The sequence below is a fragment of the Syngnathus typhle genome, linkage group LG12 (genome assembly GCF_033458585.1).
Source record: "Syngnathus typhle isolate RoL2023-S1 ecotype Sweden linkage group LG12, RoL_Styp_1.0, whole genome shotgun sequence".
NCBI classification, from domain to species: domain Eukaryota; kingdom Metazoa; phylum Chordata; class Actinopteri; order Syngnathiformes; family Syngnathidae; genus Syngnathus; species Syngnathus typhle.
In genome coordinates this window covers 9,903,751-9,922,939 of record NC_083749.1, presented here as the reverse complement: position 1 = coordinate 9,922,939, position 19,189 = coordinate 9,903,751, and the positions used below count along the sequence as shown (strand labels likewise).

At 37.3% G+C, this 19,189-nt stretch overlaps 2 protein-coding genes across 2 annotated transcripts; both read left to right on the top strand.

The window, feature by feature from the left end:
- Nucleotides 1-6,328: 6,328 nt before the first annotated feature.
- Nucleotides 6,329-10,613, top strand: tdgf1 (teratocarcinoma-derived growth factor 1). Its single transcript, XM_061293644.1, has 6 exons — nucleotides 6,329-6,731; nucleotides 6,845-6,900; nucleotides 7,487-7,675; nucleotides 8,331-8,445; nucleotides 9,426-9,535; nucleotides 9,934-10,613. The coding sequence occupies exons 1-6, from the start codon at nucleotides 6,718-6,720 to the stop codon at nucleotides 10,035-10,037; spliced, it is 588 nt and encodes a 195-aa protein (XP_061149628.1). The 5' UTR covers nucleotides 6,329-6,717; the 3' UTR covers nucleotides 10,038-10,613.
- A 4,335-nt stretch (nucleotides 10,614-14,948) lies between these two features.
- On the top strand, nucleotides 14,949-17,885 carry LOC133163830 (protein FAM240C). The gene is made up of 3 exons (XM_061294085.1): nucleotides 14,949-15,072; nucleotides 15,209-15,332; nucleotides 17,494-17,885. Exons 1-3 carry the CDS (start codon nucleotides 15,006-15,008, stop codon nucleotides 17,621-17,623), a joined length of 321 nt encoding a protein of 106 aa, XP_061150069.1. The 5' UTR covers nucleotides 14,949-15,005; the 3' UTR covers nucleotides 17,624-17,885.
- The last annotated feature ends 1,304 nt before the right edge of the window (nucleotides 17,886-19,189 follow it).

Sequence of the window (19,189 nt, the reverse complement as noted above, 5' to 3'; positions counted from 1 at the left end):
TAGCCTACCACCTCAATAATGGAAAAACTCATCCTGGTACATCCTAGGATGTGCTAAAAGTTCTTCCAGAAGTGAAAATTTAAATAAATTCTGTCACAAATAGCTATGTGAGATTGTACATATGATTTTGTTAACGTTAAATGGCAGTTCATGTGCATTATTGCCACACAGAGAAAAACAGGCAAAAAATTTAATCTTATTTGGTTTGTCTTGCTCATACTTGGAACCCAATTTTATAAAACAAAACCAGTTAGGATAACTTGTAATTTAGTATCTCCCATAGACAATAGTTTATGAGTCATCCAGCAGATGGTGCCACAATCTCATTTTTCAACTGTGGTAAATAGCAGACTGCTTTTCCATTGCTGTATATTCACACCGCTTTGTTGTTATCCTTGTTGCTTTACAATGGAAACGTTGTTTTCCTGTCTTATTAAACTGTGCATAGATGATGATTGTAACGATAATTTAGCAAATTTCTGTATGTCCCAACTCCCGGTGACTTAATGAAATACACTACCGTTCAAAAGTTTGGGGTCACAAAATTGTTTGGGTGACCCCAAACTTTTGAACGGTAGTGTAAATATTATTATAATAAAATATTATGAATTAAATATTATAAATTATATCTTATATTTGTATAAGATTATATATAATCTATGAATATAAGTATACATATATATTATAAGATTTTTTACACAGAAGATTATATATATAATTATCGAAATAAATATATACACTACCGTTCAAAAGTTTGGGGTCACCCAAACAATTTTGTGACCCCAAATTTTTGAACGGTATTGTAGAAAGCAACCCATTGTCCATAACCTTCTTGCACACTACAACCTTGGAAAACTTTAAAGAATAATTCATATTTGAACCCTCCTACAAACAACAAAAAGATTTCAATTTATAACAACCATTGGATCATCATTCCTTCAAATGTTTTGCATACGCACACACTCACACGTTCACAATTTGGTGGTGGCAAACTGCGTTTGTAGCAATCACAGCTGCCCTGGGGCAGGCTGACGGAAGTGTGGCTGCTAATGTGCGTCTACAGCCGCTCAGGCCACTACCACCAGCAAACATCCCTGGCAACTTTCTCTGGCATCAACTGTCGACCAACAAACATGGTTGACACTTAGTTTTGTTCATGCACTTTAGATCTTTATCTCAATTTAGAATTGTTTTTCCCTACAAATTTGAACCCTTCCTCCTTTCGGGAATGAAACAGAAGAAACTACGAGGGGGCGTCCAATGTATACTGCAGATAATAGCTTCAGTGGGCAAATGCTTGCTGGTTTTTGATCAAACTAAATAAACAGAACATTTTGAGGGTACCATGGCCATTTACACCAACTGCCTACCTTTGAACAAATCAATAATCAAACAAAGCCACTTTTGAATCCTATAGCTATTTCCCTGGAACCATGAAAATGCATTCAAACCTTATGGCTTCATAGGTAACATTTTTATTCTTAGGGTATTTTGAGTAAATACCACATCAGATATGTTATAAATATAGTACCTAAAACCTTTTTTACCAGGTGGAAAAAGTGTAGGCAGACAGCCATTCACACTCACATTTATTCCGAAGTGAACCTATGCTGCCTTCACTAAAGTCAGTTGAAAAAAGCTGGGATACAGAGCAAAATGTACAACCTTCTGCCAAATCATCCATCTGCCAAAGTCAGTTGGGCAAGGCTCCAGCTCATCCGTCAACCTAATGAGGACAAGCCAGTATGGAATAATAGTTGGTATCATGATAAATGTTTACATTTGAGCAGTTCTGTTTGGAAATAGTACCTGCTCAGAGGGCAAAATGTAAACTTATTCAACTGCATTACCTAATCAGGCTTCTATGTTACAAATTACAATATGTTGTTTTTTTTAAGTTACAATATCGCTGCTAACTGTTAGCATTTCTACTAATGCCGTCAAGCAATTAAAACATTTAATCACGATTAATCGCTATTATATGTTAGTATCTCAACTGTCAGCCTGTTGCAACAGTCATTTGCAGCAGTCATTTGCGTTTACTGTAATTATATTCGCATCATATACAAATAGAAATAAACATTTACACAATTATTTCAGCTTTTATTCCCAGCTTTCCAGATCAGTTTATGATGGAAAAATGTAGCATCTTCATTAGGAAGATGCCTGAGTGTGACGATGATCAGCATCTCCAAAGATGAGAGTATAGTCCTCGGTTGGAAAAGGGTGAATGCCCTCTCCAGGTCAAGGATCTTGGGGTGTATGTTAGTTCTTTCATAATAAAAAAAATACTCCCACTCATATACCAGACTTGTTGTCTCAGAGTGATATTTTAACGTTCAATTTGTAATGCAAAGTATGCTATCATTCTAGTGAATATTTGCATGAAGTGAAACTCATGCCTTGAAATGGAATACTGCAACTACTAAAGTATGGCATATCAAACAGACGCTCCATAATCCTCTTCACACCATCACAATATAATCCCTACCATTGAAACGAGATGTCAGATAAGAAAAAAAAAGTAAAAATTAGGTGCTCTACACCTACTTCACATTTCATATAACTTATATCTAATATCAGAGACAACATTTGGCTAAGAGGCCATTAAACAAACATCAAACAATAAATTGTGTCTATATCTAGACTAGGACAAAATGTTTTAGTCTCAAAAATGGTGTCAGTGCTATGGCGGTAATAATTTTCTCATAGGTTGTAAATAGTTGGTTTATGTTTGTTGTGTTCAATACTACTTGCAACCAAGATGAGCCAGCTCTATTTTCGTGAGTGGCATGAATCCAGCGCAGCTGGTGGCATAGCTCTACATGGAGGTGGATTATAGCCAATGTTGGTATTTCTCAGACAAGGGACGGCCGGCGGATCTGCATGGGGGCGGGGTGCGCTTCTGTGGGAGTGATCACAGTAGTGACTTCAGTCGTGGCGTTGGTCAGACATTGGCAATGGGGGAGGGTTGATTTGTGAAGTGAGGCTACTTTCAAACTTTGCTAGCAGTTATAACACTCCACACTGCACTTTAAACAGACTGCCATATTTTGTTATTTTAACATACCAGACACTTTTTCCTTCTATATTATGCATTTTATGGCTGGTACAACTTGTGCTCCGGAGCGATTTATGGTCTGGAAAATACGGTATGTAAAATTGAGCCTAATTTGGGCACGATTCCTCTCAACAAAGGCCTTTTGTTTGATAGATAAATATTTTTATGTTTGTGGTGTGGTGCATTAGGAAAAATTATTTATTGAGAAGATTTTACTAATTTATGTATTAATTTATTTATTTTACTTATGCATATAATAGCTAATAGTAACCGTAATCAAAGTGAGAGGAACATTATCAATTATTTGTCAAGCAAGGGAAAATATGATAATAATGGTGATAATGACAGTTGATAGGTAACAATTCAGTGCTTTTAAATATTAGCAAAATTAAATCAATGTTTTAAAAGATGTAATTTAATTTGTGTTGTAGTTATACAGACGAGTTTTTTTTTTAGTTTCTAAATTTCCAGTACCGTATTTTCCGGACTATAAATCGCACCGGACTATAAGGCGCACCTTCAATGAATGGCCCATTTTAAAACTTTGTCCTTATATAAGGCGCACCGGACTACAAGGCGCACCATTAATGCATGTCAAATTTTTAATCCAAATCGAATCATTCTCCATTTTATCTTTTTTATTCCAACTTCAGACGCAACAAATTATTTTATAATCACAAAATAATGATCCATAGTCTTTTTGATTCATGATTCATAGTCTTCAGCGGGCCACTTATGATTGATTTCATGTCACAATGCTTCGGGCCAGTTTAAATTTAGGAATTTGGTCCATATATAAGGCGCACGGGACTATAAGGCGCACTGTCGGCTTTTGAGAAAATGTTTGCTTTTTAGGTGCGCCTTATAGTCCGGAAAATACGGTACTTTAACATTTAATTGGAAATGTCTGTTTGTCCATCCTGCGGGGAAGACCAAATAGCAATAAGCAGAGGATGAGGTCTAGAGCAACCCTAGGTTTTCTGAGCACCAAAAAATATGACTCTCCTTGACTCTCATGACTCTCAGAAGTCACACAAGAGTACATGCAGCGGTGACCCCCATGGTGCATTTCTTTTTGTCTTCATATATCCTCTCGCCTTTCATTTGTTGCTACTGGCTTATCTTTCAGATGGAGATTTCCCGGACTTTTCAGATGAGCTTTGCCTTCATGCCGCTGGTCCTCCTGCTGTGTATTAGCATGAGATGAGACTGCATTGTGATGCTGCACAGATTACAAAATAGCCATTTCCACCTCTGATTGTCCCCACAATGGTCAGTTAGAGTGTGTGTGCGTGCGTGTGTGTGCGTGTGTGTGTTTGGGGAGTGGATATAGGAAAGGAAAGCACGCTGAAATGAGGATATTACATTCAGAATATAAACGAATTCGAAAAATCATAATCTTTTAATATAAATTAGAAGGTAATATATCTAAAACATTTCTGTTGGTTGGTTCTAAAAGAGAACGGGACAATGGTCGATGTTTCTTACCCAGTAACAGATGAAATCCATCCTCCTGTAACCCTGGCATTGGATCAGCGGTCCAAGAACTGAAAAGATGAAAATCTGTTCTATCACATCTGAGATCCATCCATCCATCCATTTTCTGTACCGCTTAGTCCCCACTGGGGTCGCGGGCGTGCTGGAGCCTATCCCAGCCGTCATCGGGCAGTAGGCAGGGGACACCCTGAACCGGTTGCCAGCCAATCGCAGGGCACACAGAGACAAACAACCATTTGCACACACACTCACACCTAGGGACAATTTGGAGTGCTCAATCGGCCTACCAAGCATGTTTTTGGGATGTGGGAGGAAACCGGAGTGCCCGGAGAAAACCCACGCGGGCCCGGGGAGAACATGCAAACTCCACACAGGGAGGGCCGGAGGTGGAATCGAACCCGCACCCTCCTAACTGTGAGGCGGACGTGCTACCCATCTGAGATCATGTAATCAAAAGAACTGTAAGCTACAGAACAAAGTTTTTGTCAGTCTTTTCAAGCAAATGATGTGTACTAAATATGTTTTTGTAATTGTCGTAACCTGATTTATGTCCCACTTGTTTGGTAGAATTTTGTGATGTTATCATCGTGCATGATTAAAAGACTGCAAGTCAACATGTTGAGTAAGATTAAAAAAAAGTATTTCATATTATTTCACATTAATGTAATTTGGTAAAAAAATGCATGGATCCAATAGATTTGTATGTAGCACTTTCACAACAGCTGTCATCGTAACAGACCTTGAAAGGAATTAGGTCACATTCACATTATTGAAGGGGCAAATTGCAATTACAGGATTTTTCAAACTCATTCCGATCTAGTTTTTGATTAACTGAATTAAAACAAACGTTTAACGAATTTATAAATACTTTATAGGGGTGAATTGCAATTACACTTTTTTGCAAACTCAACCAGATCTAGTTTGTATGTAACAAATGTATAGATACTTGAAATCCAAACAATAGTTATCTGCCATAGAATGAGTCTAATACAGTAGCATATTTGAATATACTGAGTCTGCTATATTGATTTAAAAAAAGATTTTACCCACATCAAAATGTATTTAATTAATGATTTATGCTATTTATTTTAGCATAGGGTTGATGGCAGCAGTAATTAATCTATCAAATACTGTATTTGTGTAGGAAAAAATATGAAAATACTGTAAATGATACTCATTAATTTGATATTAAAAACACAATAAAGCACAAATGATATCACAAAACAACTACAATGTGGCAACTTTCAGATCTAAACATATATATATATATATATATATATATATATATCGGTTTCTTTACACAAGGGATAGAAACACGAGGGGAAGAAAATGAAGTGGCTACAGATGTGAAAAAGATTTGGATGTTGCAAAATGGGGTTTTCTGTGTGCAGAGAAAAGCTTGTTTCCTGGTGGTAGGCATGCTATTTAACATGTGAATGGCAGCATGGGGGGCGAGGGTCATATATATGTACATATGCATGAATTGGGAGGATGGGTACAAGCTTTCGACAAAAGCATCAACTCAACTTTGGTGAAGCTGCAGAAATGAATTGAAGAAACATTTGAACCTAAATTACATTGATTGCCTATCGCATCAACAAATGCATATCCGTGTAATATAGATGGGAGTTTTCCAAAGTTCAAAACGGAACCAGGATCAACTTTCGGTTCCGCACTTGCATGAGTTTCTGGGCTAGCGTTGTTGATTGGGCCAAAGCAATGACACTTGGCGAGACGGCCGGTGGGCGGGACTTCCGTGAGCCACTCCACCTGGATGAGAGTCACCTGGGTCCGCAACGCACTACTCTCACAAAACGTCTGACCGAGTGGAGACTGGAGGAGGACTTTGTTTCGTTTTTCCTCATTCTCCTAAATAAGAGGCAATTTTTATTTCACACAGTTCCTGGGTTAGATTAAAGATAATCCATTTGATCTCTGCCGGATGGGATTTTTTTTCTACACGAATCAGAAATATTTGGATGCAAATTTATTTTGAGGTGGATTACGTGTGCTTTCTTTTAATCGGAAACCTTTTCTTTTTCATCTTTTTTTTTGTTTGTTTTTAAACTCCGATGTTTTTCAGCGCCTGCTGCGTTAGAAAACCAGAGCCTGATAGTGGAAGGATTAGATTATTTTTTTTTTAATCTAAAATAAAAAAGATGCAACTCGGCAGGTGAGCCTAAAAAAAATGTCTAAAGAGAGGCAAATCGTTCTTGCGTGTGCTCATTCGTGTGCCTATTCATTAACTTGTTTGTTTGTATTGTTTTTTTTTTTTTTTTCTTGTAGGATTGTGTATTTCACGCTAGTATGTCTCGGTTCCTATGCTGCTGTCATAGCTTCAGGTTAGTGTTATAGGCACACTATCCGTGGCATTCACTGTTTTTTGGCAGGTTATTTAGCCAGGACACCGATCAACTCCTTTATTTATTTATTTATTTATTGCCTGAACAGATCACACAAGTTTAACTACTGCATACATTATTTTTATGTGTGAGCGCTTACATCTAGTTGCTTAATTGTATCACATCCTGTCGCAGTAACAAACTGCTGTCTTGGTTTGTTAACAAGCCTTTTTATATTTTAAAAAATTACAACTGTGATGTACTTTACATGACCAAGTCATTAACAACAACAAAAAACTCGTGGTCGAATAATGTTGGAATATGTCATGGTCGTGCAGAGCCATGATGAAGCCTCCTGATAATGGTCGATTATTCCCAAAAAAAGATCAAATCAGTCAGAATGACACTATTAAGTGACAGTAAATGAAATACTATTCAAATCAATAACCACTACAGAATGTGAAAATGTTAAAATATAATTAGCTGATTTCTCTGCATAAAATCACTGGTTTGCTCTTACATTCTAATCCCCTATTTATGAAATGGTGATTGACACCCCCCCCCCTTAATTCTTCCTACTTTTTAGGTTGTTTGGGAAATGAGTGCAATTTAGGCCAGACACCTCCATTTCCTCCGCTGTCCCCCTCTGAGGTCAAATCCCAGCAGCCCTCTCAAGATCCCCTTGATCAATTTGCCCAGATTAATTCGCCAAACAATGGAGACCATAAACACCGTGATGCCAACGCCGTCATGCCTTTCATCGGCCTCACCAACAGTAAGTCTGTCCAAATAATTACTGTTTACACAGACGCCGAGGGCTAACTTGCCCACACATGGCACTATTTGTCGCTTGGACCATAGCAGACATGACCACGCCATTATAAAGGCAAGAATTTGTGTATTGTTGCTGTATTAATTAATAAAAGCGGACAATATCTTTTCCAACACTTTAGTATTCTCAAAAAAATGTTTGAATAAAAATTGTGAAATAAAGACACTTCAGAATTTTACATAGGTCAAGGAAACCGAAACACACTGAAATTAACGTGTACTTATTTGTGCATACAGTCTTGGTGGGAACACAGTCTAGTTAGTTTTAGTGTATTTTTGCTATTTTCAGATGTTTGTTCAGACTCTTTGTGTTTGTCTGCTGACGTAAAGCAGATGCACCCCAAGAATGTGTGTGGTTAATGGATTACGTCGCGCACGCACAGAGACCAGGACTCAATCTGAGATCTGGTGACTGACAGGGACCAATGTTCTAATTGAAAACTCAAATTGAACACTTATTTTCCTAAATCCTGGTTCTTTAGATGGGTGTACCAATGTAGATCAATTGTACACTTTAGAAAAAAAAAAAAGCACACAAACACCTCAGCTTCATCCTTCCACTGCAGTACGAGTTCATTTTATTTCCTTTTGTCTTCTAGCTGCTGAGCAGAGCCGCAGCTGCTGTAAGAATGGAGGGACCTGTATTCTGGGCAGTTTCTGTGCCTGTCCTCCATTCTTTACTGGTCGGAGCTGCGAGTACAACCAGCGTATCAGGTAATGTAAAGAAAAAAAAACCTTCCACAATCAACAGAACTACTACTACAAACACATTGTCTTTCACCTTCTAAAAGACCAACAATGGGATACTTTAGCCTAAATGTTTGTCGTATGGGTCATTTTCTTACAAAATTTGATCAATAATGGTAAAGACAGTAAACACGCGACAATTAAACAGCTACATGTGTGAATCCTACTTTGGAAAAGTTGAAGGCAATTTAAAATTTTAGACATTCATAGCAAAGCCAATTGACAGAGCAAATGGTGCCAGCCCACCGAAATGTACTTCTTGCAAAACAGTAAAGACAAAAATGCATCATGGTAAAGAGCTTCATAGCAACTGTGTGATCCAAAATGGTCGCCTCATCCTGACACTTCAGCTCATATTGCCTCTGGTGTACTGTAACAATATCATAGAGCTTTCCCAGAGACATTAACAGTAAAGATGTCCTTGTGTTAGTAATCAGGAAAAAGCAATATGAGAAGCAGCTTATATCAGAAAATCACATCAAATATATTAATTATATCAAAAAAAGTAGCCTCTTTAGAAAACACGTTAGTGTAACGATATTTTGGTGTTTGAAAATATTACTTGAGAATATTTCCTTGCTAACTCCCAATCAATACTCATGTGTAAAATTACATATATGTTTTCTTTAACATTATTGATCATATTACTCTGAAAAGGACCCTTGTTCATTGGCTTTACCGGTATTAGATATTTGTATTCGATCATATGAATTTGTCTTCCAGGTAAAACGGTGACTTTATTATGTACACTTTTCTGTCACTATGCAACAATACAGTAATTCTTTTACTGTCATATTTTATGCAAATACTCTCAGTTCTACATCTTCCTACATTTACATCTACCAAACTAAGGTCTGTTAATGTTTCTTACATTTCTTGCATTTGGATCTCCAACACATATGTGACCAGGCAGTGTTTAATGTATTTTTTCTTTTTCTTTTCTGCAGGCACTGCGGTCTGATTCCACATGGTGAATGGGTGCGGAAGGGCTGCTCATACTGTCGTTGCGGTTTCGGTTTTCTGCACTGTTTCCCCCACGTCTTCCACAAAGACTGCGGTAGGGATGCCATGTTTAATGCTTGAACATCACACATTTAGTCTTCATGGGAGGGAGGCTTATTAGTTTTCAAAGCACAAAACTACTAATGAAGTGCTTTTCCTGTGTTTGTCTGTGGACGAAACAAAGGTGTGGCTGCCGCATAAATACACAGTCGTTAGACGACGTTTAAATCTTCCCAATTTGCATCCCACAAGAAGGCCACGAGGTTTCCCCATCCTTTGTAAACAGTCTCGTGCATGGCTGCAGAATGCGCTCCCTGGTTTGCCACCCAAGGCCTCTTAAAAAAAAAAAAAAACTACACACTTAGGCTACTGAGTTTATTGATATACATACTAAACAAACCCTTAACTATTGTGTTATGTGTGTTCTGAATTGTCTGTTTATATGGTTTCTAGATGACTCTGAGGAAGTGCAGTGGTATCATTCGTCTGGTGTCAGGACACTTCAGAACAACTGTATATTGAGTCTGACACTGCTTCTACTGTTTCTCCTCCTATGATGAATAAATATTTTAAGGCAAAAAAAAACAACAATACATCTCCAAAGATAGTCTGAGCTCCAAATGTGTTTAAAAAGTATATATTTATTTTATTCAAATGAAATGTTTCATAGAAGATACTGTAGATATGTTTCTGGGGGAAAAAAAATGAAAGCCAGACGTTGTTCTTCATGAGCGAACTCTTTCAAACCCAGATGAGTAGCCATAAAGTTGAGCGACTGTTGTGCTTTATGGCCTATGGAGATGCATGATGATGCTGACACTCTTTTTCAGCAGTGACTGCTATGTGACTACATCAAACAAAAAACATGTTATGAAATGCTCGTCGCTCTCGGACTTCAACATTGAACAAGAATGAACAAGCATGGTTTATTTCTACACATCCAACCACAAACCACCCCTATTTATTCATGTTATTTCTGTGTCTTGGAAACAACTGTACATAAAAGCTTCATAAAAATATAATTTTTGGAGGGTGTTTTTATTTTTGAGGCTACTGTTTAATGAAGGATTGTGGCTTCTGTTTGCACAAGGGATGAGTTGTTATCCAGGGAATATAACAGGGTATTAACTTGTATGCACGGTTTATTAAATTTGTTACAAAACCATGGTTTTTGGTTTTAATGTATATAAATGAGTGTAAATATTTGTGTACATATACACTTTTTTTTTTTTACTTCGAGGTTCATCCAACTAGTCTCCATATAGGCATATCTGAAGTTCTAAATGTTATTCAAATGCTCTAGTATCCTAGAAACTAAAATTAAGAATCAATTACATCTTCTCAAAATTCTTGATATAAAGAATTTTCTAGAAAAAAAAAATAGGATGCTAAATTTTCATGCCGTACAGTTGTTTTCATCTTTCTTGCCGGAAAATATACATTTTAACTAGTAACTTAGTAATTGTCACTTTTTATTTCAAACCTTACATTTTTCAAGCTCTTTTCCCTTGCAACTGTCCCTTCCTCCTTCTCTTATCTTGTTATTTTCAGTGACAAGTCTCTTATCTCCAGTTTGGTGATGAGGCTTGAATCTCTGTTGCTTCTTATCTTAAACACGCACATCAGTTGTTGCTCTGCTTGTTGGCATGCTCAGTCTTATCGTTATTTAAATAATGACGAATAAATTCAAAAGGTCAATTGCGACCCCCTTTAATGTGAATTTTAAATACACCATCCGTTCCATTAGAGTTGCACAATTAATTTGGTGACTATAGAGATCTCGAGGAGTCGAACTAGTATACAAGAGAGGTGACGTACAACCTGGACAGGGCAAATAAAGACAATCACAGATTCACACTCACATTCACATCTATGGATAATTAAGACTCTTCAATTTACTTGTCCATCCATCCATTTTCTGAACCGCTTAGTCCCCACGGGGGTCACGGGTGTGCTGGAGCCTATCCCAGCCGTCATCGGGCAGTAAGCGGGGGACACCCTGAACCGGTTGCCAGCCAATCGCAGGGCACACAGAGACAAACAACCATTTGCACTCGCACTCACACCGAGGGACAATTTGGAGTCTTTAATCGGCCTACCAAGCATGTTTTTGGGATGTGGGAGGAAACCGGAGTGCCCGGAGACAACCCACGCGGGCTCGGGGAGAACATGCAAACTCCACACAGGGGGGGCCGGCGGTGGAATCAAACCCACACCCTCCTAACTGTGAGGCGGAGGTGCTACCCAGTGTGCCACCAAGCCGCCCAATTAACTCGTCTATTTTGGAAAATAGAAAGAAGTCCGAGTATCAGGAGTAAGGGCGGGGAGAACATGCAAATTGAACTGAGTTTCAAGTCCGGGATCTCAGAATTGCGGCGCAGACGTACTAACGACTAGTGGTGTCCAACTACAAGTTAATAATAGTTAATAATTGAAATTTGTAGGTCATAGTGCAAAACCAGTAAAAAAATAACCAGCTTGCACCCAGTCTCGGATAACAATAGGACGTGAGGTCTTTTGTGCAGAAGCAGTTATTTTTAACATCATAATCTCCTGGTAATATGACTGTAATCCTTCTTTTCTTATCCACCCTTTCAGGTCAAGAGAGCAGTGTCACCAAGAATGAAGTGTGATTTAAACCTAAAGATCCTATTAGAACTCCTGACAGGATTTTCATCGTTGTGGTTCACAGAAGATCTCCACTGAAATGTTCTGAGCAAGATTGGATATTCTAAAATGTATTTGGATTTGTTGAAGCGAGAATTTAAGAAGCAAGACGACAAACCGTGAAAGACCCCCAACCACCATTGCTTCCCACTGGTGGATTAAAGCCTTTGTCTGTTGGTATCGGAATGTCACAATTGTCTTTTGATAAGGGTAACAGGATTGGGGAAGATTTAGGAGAGGGAGCATGGATAATTTGATCAGTGGTGGATGTGTGTATTTTTTTATTTGGGTGACCTCAAGCATCAACTAAAGAAGATGTGAAAGAAGCAAGGAATTTTCTATTTAGATCCATTGACTTAAGGGACATCCAATATGTGCATCTAGTATGTCCTACAGCTCAATTTTCTCTCTCAATGAAGCTATTATGGTTCATCTTGGGAGCATGCAGTTTAAAACATAGATATAAAAGCAAAAGAGCAAATGAAATAGTCGGAAGAATTAACTAGAGGTTTATAACTAAACAAATGAAACTGAAAGGGCTCATCTGTGCAGTTTCCATATTCCAGTTTCGCACACAGTATCTGCTTGTAAATATCTCCCTCCTGTGGGGAAATCTGACCACAATTTGAAACCTCTAACAAGCTGCTGGTGGAAGAGCAAGGCGGCCAAAACAAGGACTCTGACAACTGATAGCGTCCCTGGCATTTGCTTTAGCCTTTTTACCACCATATACTCTCAAACAACTTTTAAATTCAGCAGTTGTTTTCTAATTTGTTAACATAACACCATGGCAAGCACTCATTATCAAAATATACCAAAACTATTTGGTAATGTGAAATATCCAAGAGCCACGAAAAGTATTGTACGTACATTATTAAACTAAAATCATAATAATGTCTGGTTTACGACACCTGCTATAATTTGTCATTTATTCATAAGGTCGATGAAATAGCCATATAAGCAGGGTCACACAGAACTTCGGTGATGAATTAGTTATTTGTGCTCATAATGTCTGTACGCTTTAGAAATATTGAAAAAATATAGACGCTATAGACATGTTTTTTGTGAATTTTGATACAATTATATATTTTTCAACAGTTTTTATTTAATTTTAACATATACTACAAGCAACTTATTAAAATAATAGGATTTATTTTTTATTTATTTATTGAAAAAAAATACATTAAAACCTAAAAATTAAAAATACATTAAATTAATCTTTAACGCAATTGAAGTTAGCATATTGGAATAGCTCTCAAAAAACGTTTTAGTTTCTTGAATGACCCCTTTGAAGAACAAATTCCGTATTGTTCCAGTATATGGGACTGAAGAATACGTTTTCGGACAGTGGTTCCTAATCCCAACGCAATGTGTCCTGCATGTACTACAATAGATTATAGTGCGCAAGGGAGTTTCTGTTATGGCACAAGCGTGTGAGGCTGAGCTCAACTGAACTGAAACTATATGTATCAGTTCATGAAGAGATTCATTTCCACTGTTTATGTGCACCTATGTTCACCGTTGTATATAATATCTTGTTTTTACAGGATTATTTGAAGGTTAACATTTATATTCCCACAATGTTGTGTATGTTATATGGTCTGTGTTTTATTGTTGCATCATAGAATTTGACATTACAATCCACTGTGGAATTGTCCATGCCTTCCACACATATCCCAGTCCTGTCAGCTGGTTTAATCCCGGCCGTGAAGTTTGTGTTGTGGTGCTGATCAGCTGCTAGGATGATGTGACTATCAGTGGGTGACATGATATTAAAGTTTTGCAATGCCTTCCGTCTGACTGCGGCTGAGGGATTTTGGCCGCAACCACGACAAAACGCTTTGAAAACACGTACACGCACCTGTTCAAGCTGCTATTAACAAACCTAGTAATCATCCAATAAATGGGAAGAGACATTTTAGCGGAGACAAATGAAGGCACATGTAATTCATGTAACATTTGAAATACGTAGCTAGAAAACTAATTAATTTTAACAAGGATTCTTCAGCTTAACTAATCTTGTGCACGTATGCAATATTTTTATGTATATATGTAGTATGTATGTACGTACGTATGTAGATGCCATGCATTTTTATTTTCTTGTATTTTTTTTATATTATCACGTTTAGCATGGGTGGGAGTTGGGGACAGCCCACATCTACTGCACAGATCTACTTCCGCGTTATCAAGTAGTGATGAATAATGAAGCTTTAAATTTCTTAAATTCATTTATTTAGACCAGCAGTGCTATGTAGAGGAGTCAAAAAATACAACTGGTTCTTGAAACAAATATGAAGCTTCATTTTTCCATCACTAATGTCAAGACTGCGATACGTGGGACTAGCGTGCTGTGCTTAAAGAAGCTGCTTAGATTGGTTATGATTGAAGTCATCTGCAAATATTTCCACAATGGTGCAACCCTCCTCTCAGATTTGCCATCCTAAGAAATTAGCAACATTTTCTGTGTGTGTGTGTGTGTGTTTGTTGGCCAAAATGTGTTCAAGATGATGCAAAACGCAAAAATAATTTCATTTATATTTACAATCAATTAGTAATGCTAATACCACAAACTACAAACCTTTTCATCATGTACTTCTTGCCTTGTAGTTTTCAATGACAATAATGACATTGATGCATGAGCCAGTCTGGGAAAAATGTGTTACATTCAACCGTGTGATATGATGACCAAATGATTCAGCAGAACCTTTCTCGGCTTGGTAGCGAATGACAAGCGAGACAATGTAACCAAAAGGTGAAGAGGAGGGGAGGAGTTAAAAGAGCAGATAAAAAGACAAGAATAGAGAAGCATACAGTTGGAGATATGAGTCACAAAAAAGAACAGAAAAGGTTGAGAGAAGATGAAAAGTGAGAATTATGACAATGGTGTGTGGAGAAAGGAAGAGTCTCACTCCTTGGAAAGCACGAGTAAGTATTTTCACCAGCTAATTCAGAATTTAAAGGACTATAGCTGCAACTTAGTGGATAGTCAAAAATAAGTAATCTAAGATGAACAGATAAAGTAATATCTCCACCCCACCCAAATTTACATGCTATTGCCAAGTGATGAACGCGGCTCGGATCCATGACAAACAGAAGGTGAAGTTCTTCTGGGAGCGGAGAATCAACCAGCACATCCAGCAGATGGTTGAGGAGGAGCGCCGCGGGAAGAGCAGTGCTTTGGCAAGGTCAACATTACCTTTTGATTAAGTCATACTCAAACGTGTCCATAACTGATAAGTGCTAGATCAATTGGAGATCTGTGTCAAAGAATATGCTTTGACAAAGTGAATAAGTGTTTTCTTATAAAACATTGCAAACATAGGTATTGGTTTGATTATTGTGGACAAATATTTCTGTGATGTTGCTTTGGCATTAACACTGAGAGATGTTTCTAATTATTTGATTTGACTCGCTTATTTATCTACACCACTAGGGTACTGCAGCAGTAACATATCTAATGAAATGTCAGTTTCTAAAATACATTTAATAGACACTATGTTTGGTGCGTTTGCACATTATAATCTCCTTTTATGAGGCTAATATTGATACGTGTGACACTGTCAGAAAAGTTTGATTCTAATACGTTAAGAATGTTTACCATTGTGGTCTTAGTTTTCAGTGTTGTAAAACAGTGTTGTCTCAAGTTGCCTTTTCTTGCTAGAATAACAGAAGAGAAATAATATTGGAAATAATTATGATTATTATCTGATTATTGTAAGCATTCTAATTGTGCTGGTGTGGAAAGAAGCAGCTGATGAGTGTTTTTATAAATAGATGTATCAATAGTCCAATGTTTCATTGGTTATGTGTTTTATAAATCTTTTTTGATTTTATGTCATGTTAGTAGTAGAAAAATAAGCAATATACTTATTTATCTGAAGTCGGAAAATAAGCAATAAACTTATTTTCTAGTTTCACAGCTCGAATCGTTTCATAAATTGTCTTCGTGATGTTTACCGCTCGTCTGTCTGTCAGCACATAGTAGCCTGGGAATGTTGATTAGGGGCGCCTGGCGATACATTTGAATCCCCCAGATCAGTGTGTATATTCGAGGACAGATGAGTAGAACGATAAAGATTAAGTGCGACGTAATGGTGCCTGATGACAGATCCTCAATGGCACAACACAGTGTTGTACTGACCTTTTTTTTTACAATCTAATTGTGCCTGACAGCAGTAACCTCAGATCAAGTTGCAGTAGATGCCTGCACGATTAATCTTAGCCCAAACCCAAGAGGTATGGTCTTGTGCTGGCCTTAGTTGTGCCATCATTCTTCTCCTTAGAAACAATAAATGAATGACTTTTGACTATCCATACACCCTACACACGGTATTCGATATTATACATAAATGTTGAGTGTGCGTGTGCGAAAACATTAAAAAGTGGAATGATTCAGTTCAGTTCGATTCAATGGGATACTGGCGTGTGTGTATGTGCATGCGTGTGTGTGTGCGTGCGTGTGTGTGAGTATGTGCGTGTGTGTGTTGTGCATTAAGGGCGAATCTCTCAACTAAAGGGCGATTAAATACGTATCTCAATACGAGGCACAATACAATTAAAGGATGTATTAGTACAGACGCATCCCTTTTTTAAACTCAAAAAAAAATCTATACAAATTTGTTGTTGCACTATATATATATTTATATATTTATATATATGTGTATATATATATATAAATATATAAATATATATATATGTGTATATATATATATAAATATATAAATATTATGTATATATTACTTTATTTATGTATGTGTATATATATATATATACACTGAGTTGTTTACTTGCCTACCATGACAGCGTCACCCATCTATAAATTGCTATCATTTGCACTTTGAATTTAAAACAGAACTATAAATATACAGTACGGTTATACCAATTCAAAAGAAAGTAAATTTCAGTTTGAGTTGCCAGATGCAGAGTTTTAAATCATATTGACTGATCACTTGGGTGCGATGCAGATTTTCTTTATGGCTCTTTAGATTGAGTTAGGAGTTGATTTAAACTCATGCTAATATCAGTAAAACAAATGATGCTTTACATCAAATATATATATATATATTTTTTTGCAGCTCTCTACTCTCCAACCCATTGTCACCACATTTTTTGTTTGTTTTCAAGCCAGCAATGAGTCAAATCAATCTCTGTAGAAAAGTGAGCTGGCAAAGTGCAACGAAATCGCACACATAAGCGGCTAAGCCAGTTCATGCCGCACCACCGCCAGTTGGCCATTTCCAATTGCAGGTTTATTGTTAACCAGTGTATGGCTATGTTGACCGAGTCCTACTGGCAAGATTTTCTGAAGTCTTTGTGTTAACCAGGCCTCTTTTCCAATATCTCTAGGCTGAGGGTGCAGTGGTTGGTCAAGTTGGATCGGAGGAATGAGCACCAACAAGGATTTTTGGAGGAGAGAATCAGGCGATCTCAGAATGCCCAGCAGCGGCTCACAGGGCGTGAGTCTCCTTCGCCATGATACTCAAAGATTGAGATGCAACAAAAAACTAAAATTTTGAAATAATGAAAATGTCTTGTCTATCGTATTGTCTATTTATAGCAATGAAAACCATATTGATACCAAGTATGTCAAAGATGAAATAAATCTTACCACAATTTGTGTCATGATATTATTTCGACGTTTTGTCATAACATTTTGTACACTGCATTGTGGCCTGATAAACATGTTAGCAATTAGGTGGTATTTGATTTTTTTCAGGGTGTTAAGAAGCATGATACACTACTTGGATGAGCTCCTAAGATATTACAGTCTTGTACATTATTCACGAATAAAAAAACAATTATAAACAGAACTGGGTTAATCTTTAATAATCAATTCACAATCATCACAGTACACTGTAATGTTTTAAATGTTTAAATGCTTGAGAACATATACATTGAGGAAGTGTCTGGAAAGCTGCCATTCTCTTCTTTGTGCTTCCCTCAGCTTTTGACTGATAATAGCAGTTGAAATAGAACTACAGTAAACATTGTTTACTCACTTTTGGGAGCAAGAGTCTGCAGCAGCGATAACAAAAAAGTGCTGGCAAGTAAACAAACAAATATTTATTGTTTGGTTAAAAAAATCAAATAGTGTGCATCATTTATCTGTGAGTGAACCCCCCAAATATACATGCAGACTGAGGTTCATCACAGACACTTGTCAAGTCGCCACTGGAGGTCAGCATTGCATTAAATTGGTCTACAATTGAAAAGTAAACATCGGAGAAGTTTGAAGAAGCCTGGTCAAACTTGAAAAGTATACAACCTTTAAGAAGATGGAGGATTATTTCCACTACCTCAGCACCAAAGCAATTTCTCTACACCTGATAAAAAGACAATTTGTGCTATTCATCCATTTTCTGGAAGACTTTTCCTCTTCAGAGCACACAAACTGGAGCCTATCATGATCAGTCAATAATAGGAGTGAGAAATACAGTCAAAGCAACTATACACGTTCACACCTACTGGCAATTTAGAATCTTCAATGCACCACATATTTATGTCTTTGGAAAATGAAATATGCAATTATTTTTCTATCTATTAATAATTTCACAATTACATTCTAGCGGTAGAATTGAATGATTTAGCAGAGGTGCGCGGCATCACAAGATGTTTAAGGCAAGAAAAAAAAAAGGGCAATGCCATGGTATTATATCAACAACATGCCCCTTCAGGAGTGATTGATTAGGTAGTGTGGGATTTCTAAAATTGGCCCAATCTCTGTATACCCTATTAGAAATAAGGGCGAGAGCAAGTGTGCCATACTGGTTCTCTGATGTCATGCTTTGTCAGTATACTTCTAAAATTAGAGTTGTGACATTACATACCCAAAGCTTGACTGTAAATGTATTCTTTTGTTGTATAGGCATTTACAATGCATCTTCTTACACAGGTTCCAGTTATACTCATAATGTACATGCAATGTTAAAGCTGTGAATGTGTTCCCATTGACTGCCAGTGTATGCTGTGCTATATATTACTGCGTGTACCAATGCTTTCTCATAGTCTGGTTATCTGCTTGATTGACCTGGAGCAAATATCC

Excerpts from the sequence above, each read along its gene's own strand:
- tdgf1 (XM_061293644.1), top strand. Across the intron at positions 6,901-7,486 it reads TGCTGCTGTCATAGCTTCAG|GTTGTTTGGGAAATGAGTGC; the intron begins GTTAGTGTTATA and ends CCTACTTTTTAG. Across the intron at positions 8,446-9,425 it reads GAGTACAACCAGCGTATCAG|GCACTGCGGTCTGATTCCAC; the intron begins GTAATGTAAAGA and ends TCTTTTCTGCAG.
- LOC133163830 (XM_061294085.1), top strand. The coding sequence starts at position 15,006 with ATGAAAAGTGAGAATTATGACAATGGTGTGTGGAGAAAGGAAGAGTCT. Across the intron at positions 15,073-15,208 it reads TCACTCCTTGGAAAGCACGA|TGATGAACGCGGCTCGGATC; the intron begins GTAAGTATTTTC and ends GCTATTGCCAAG. Across the intron at positions 15,333-17,493 it reads AAGAGCAGTGCTTTGGCAAG|GCTGAGGGTGCAGTGGTTGG; the intron begins GTCAACATTACC and ends CAATATCTCTAG.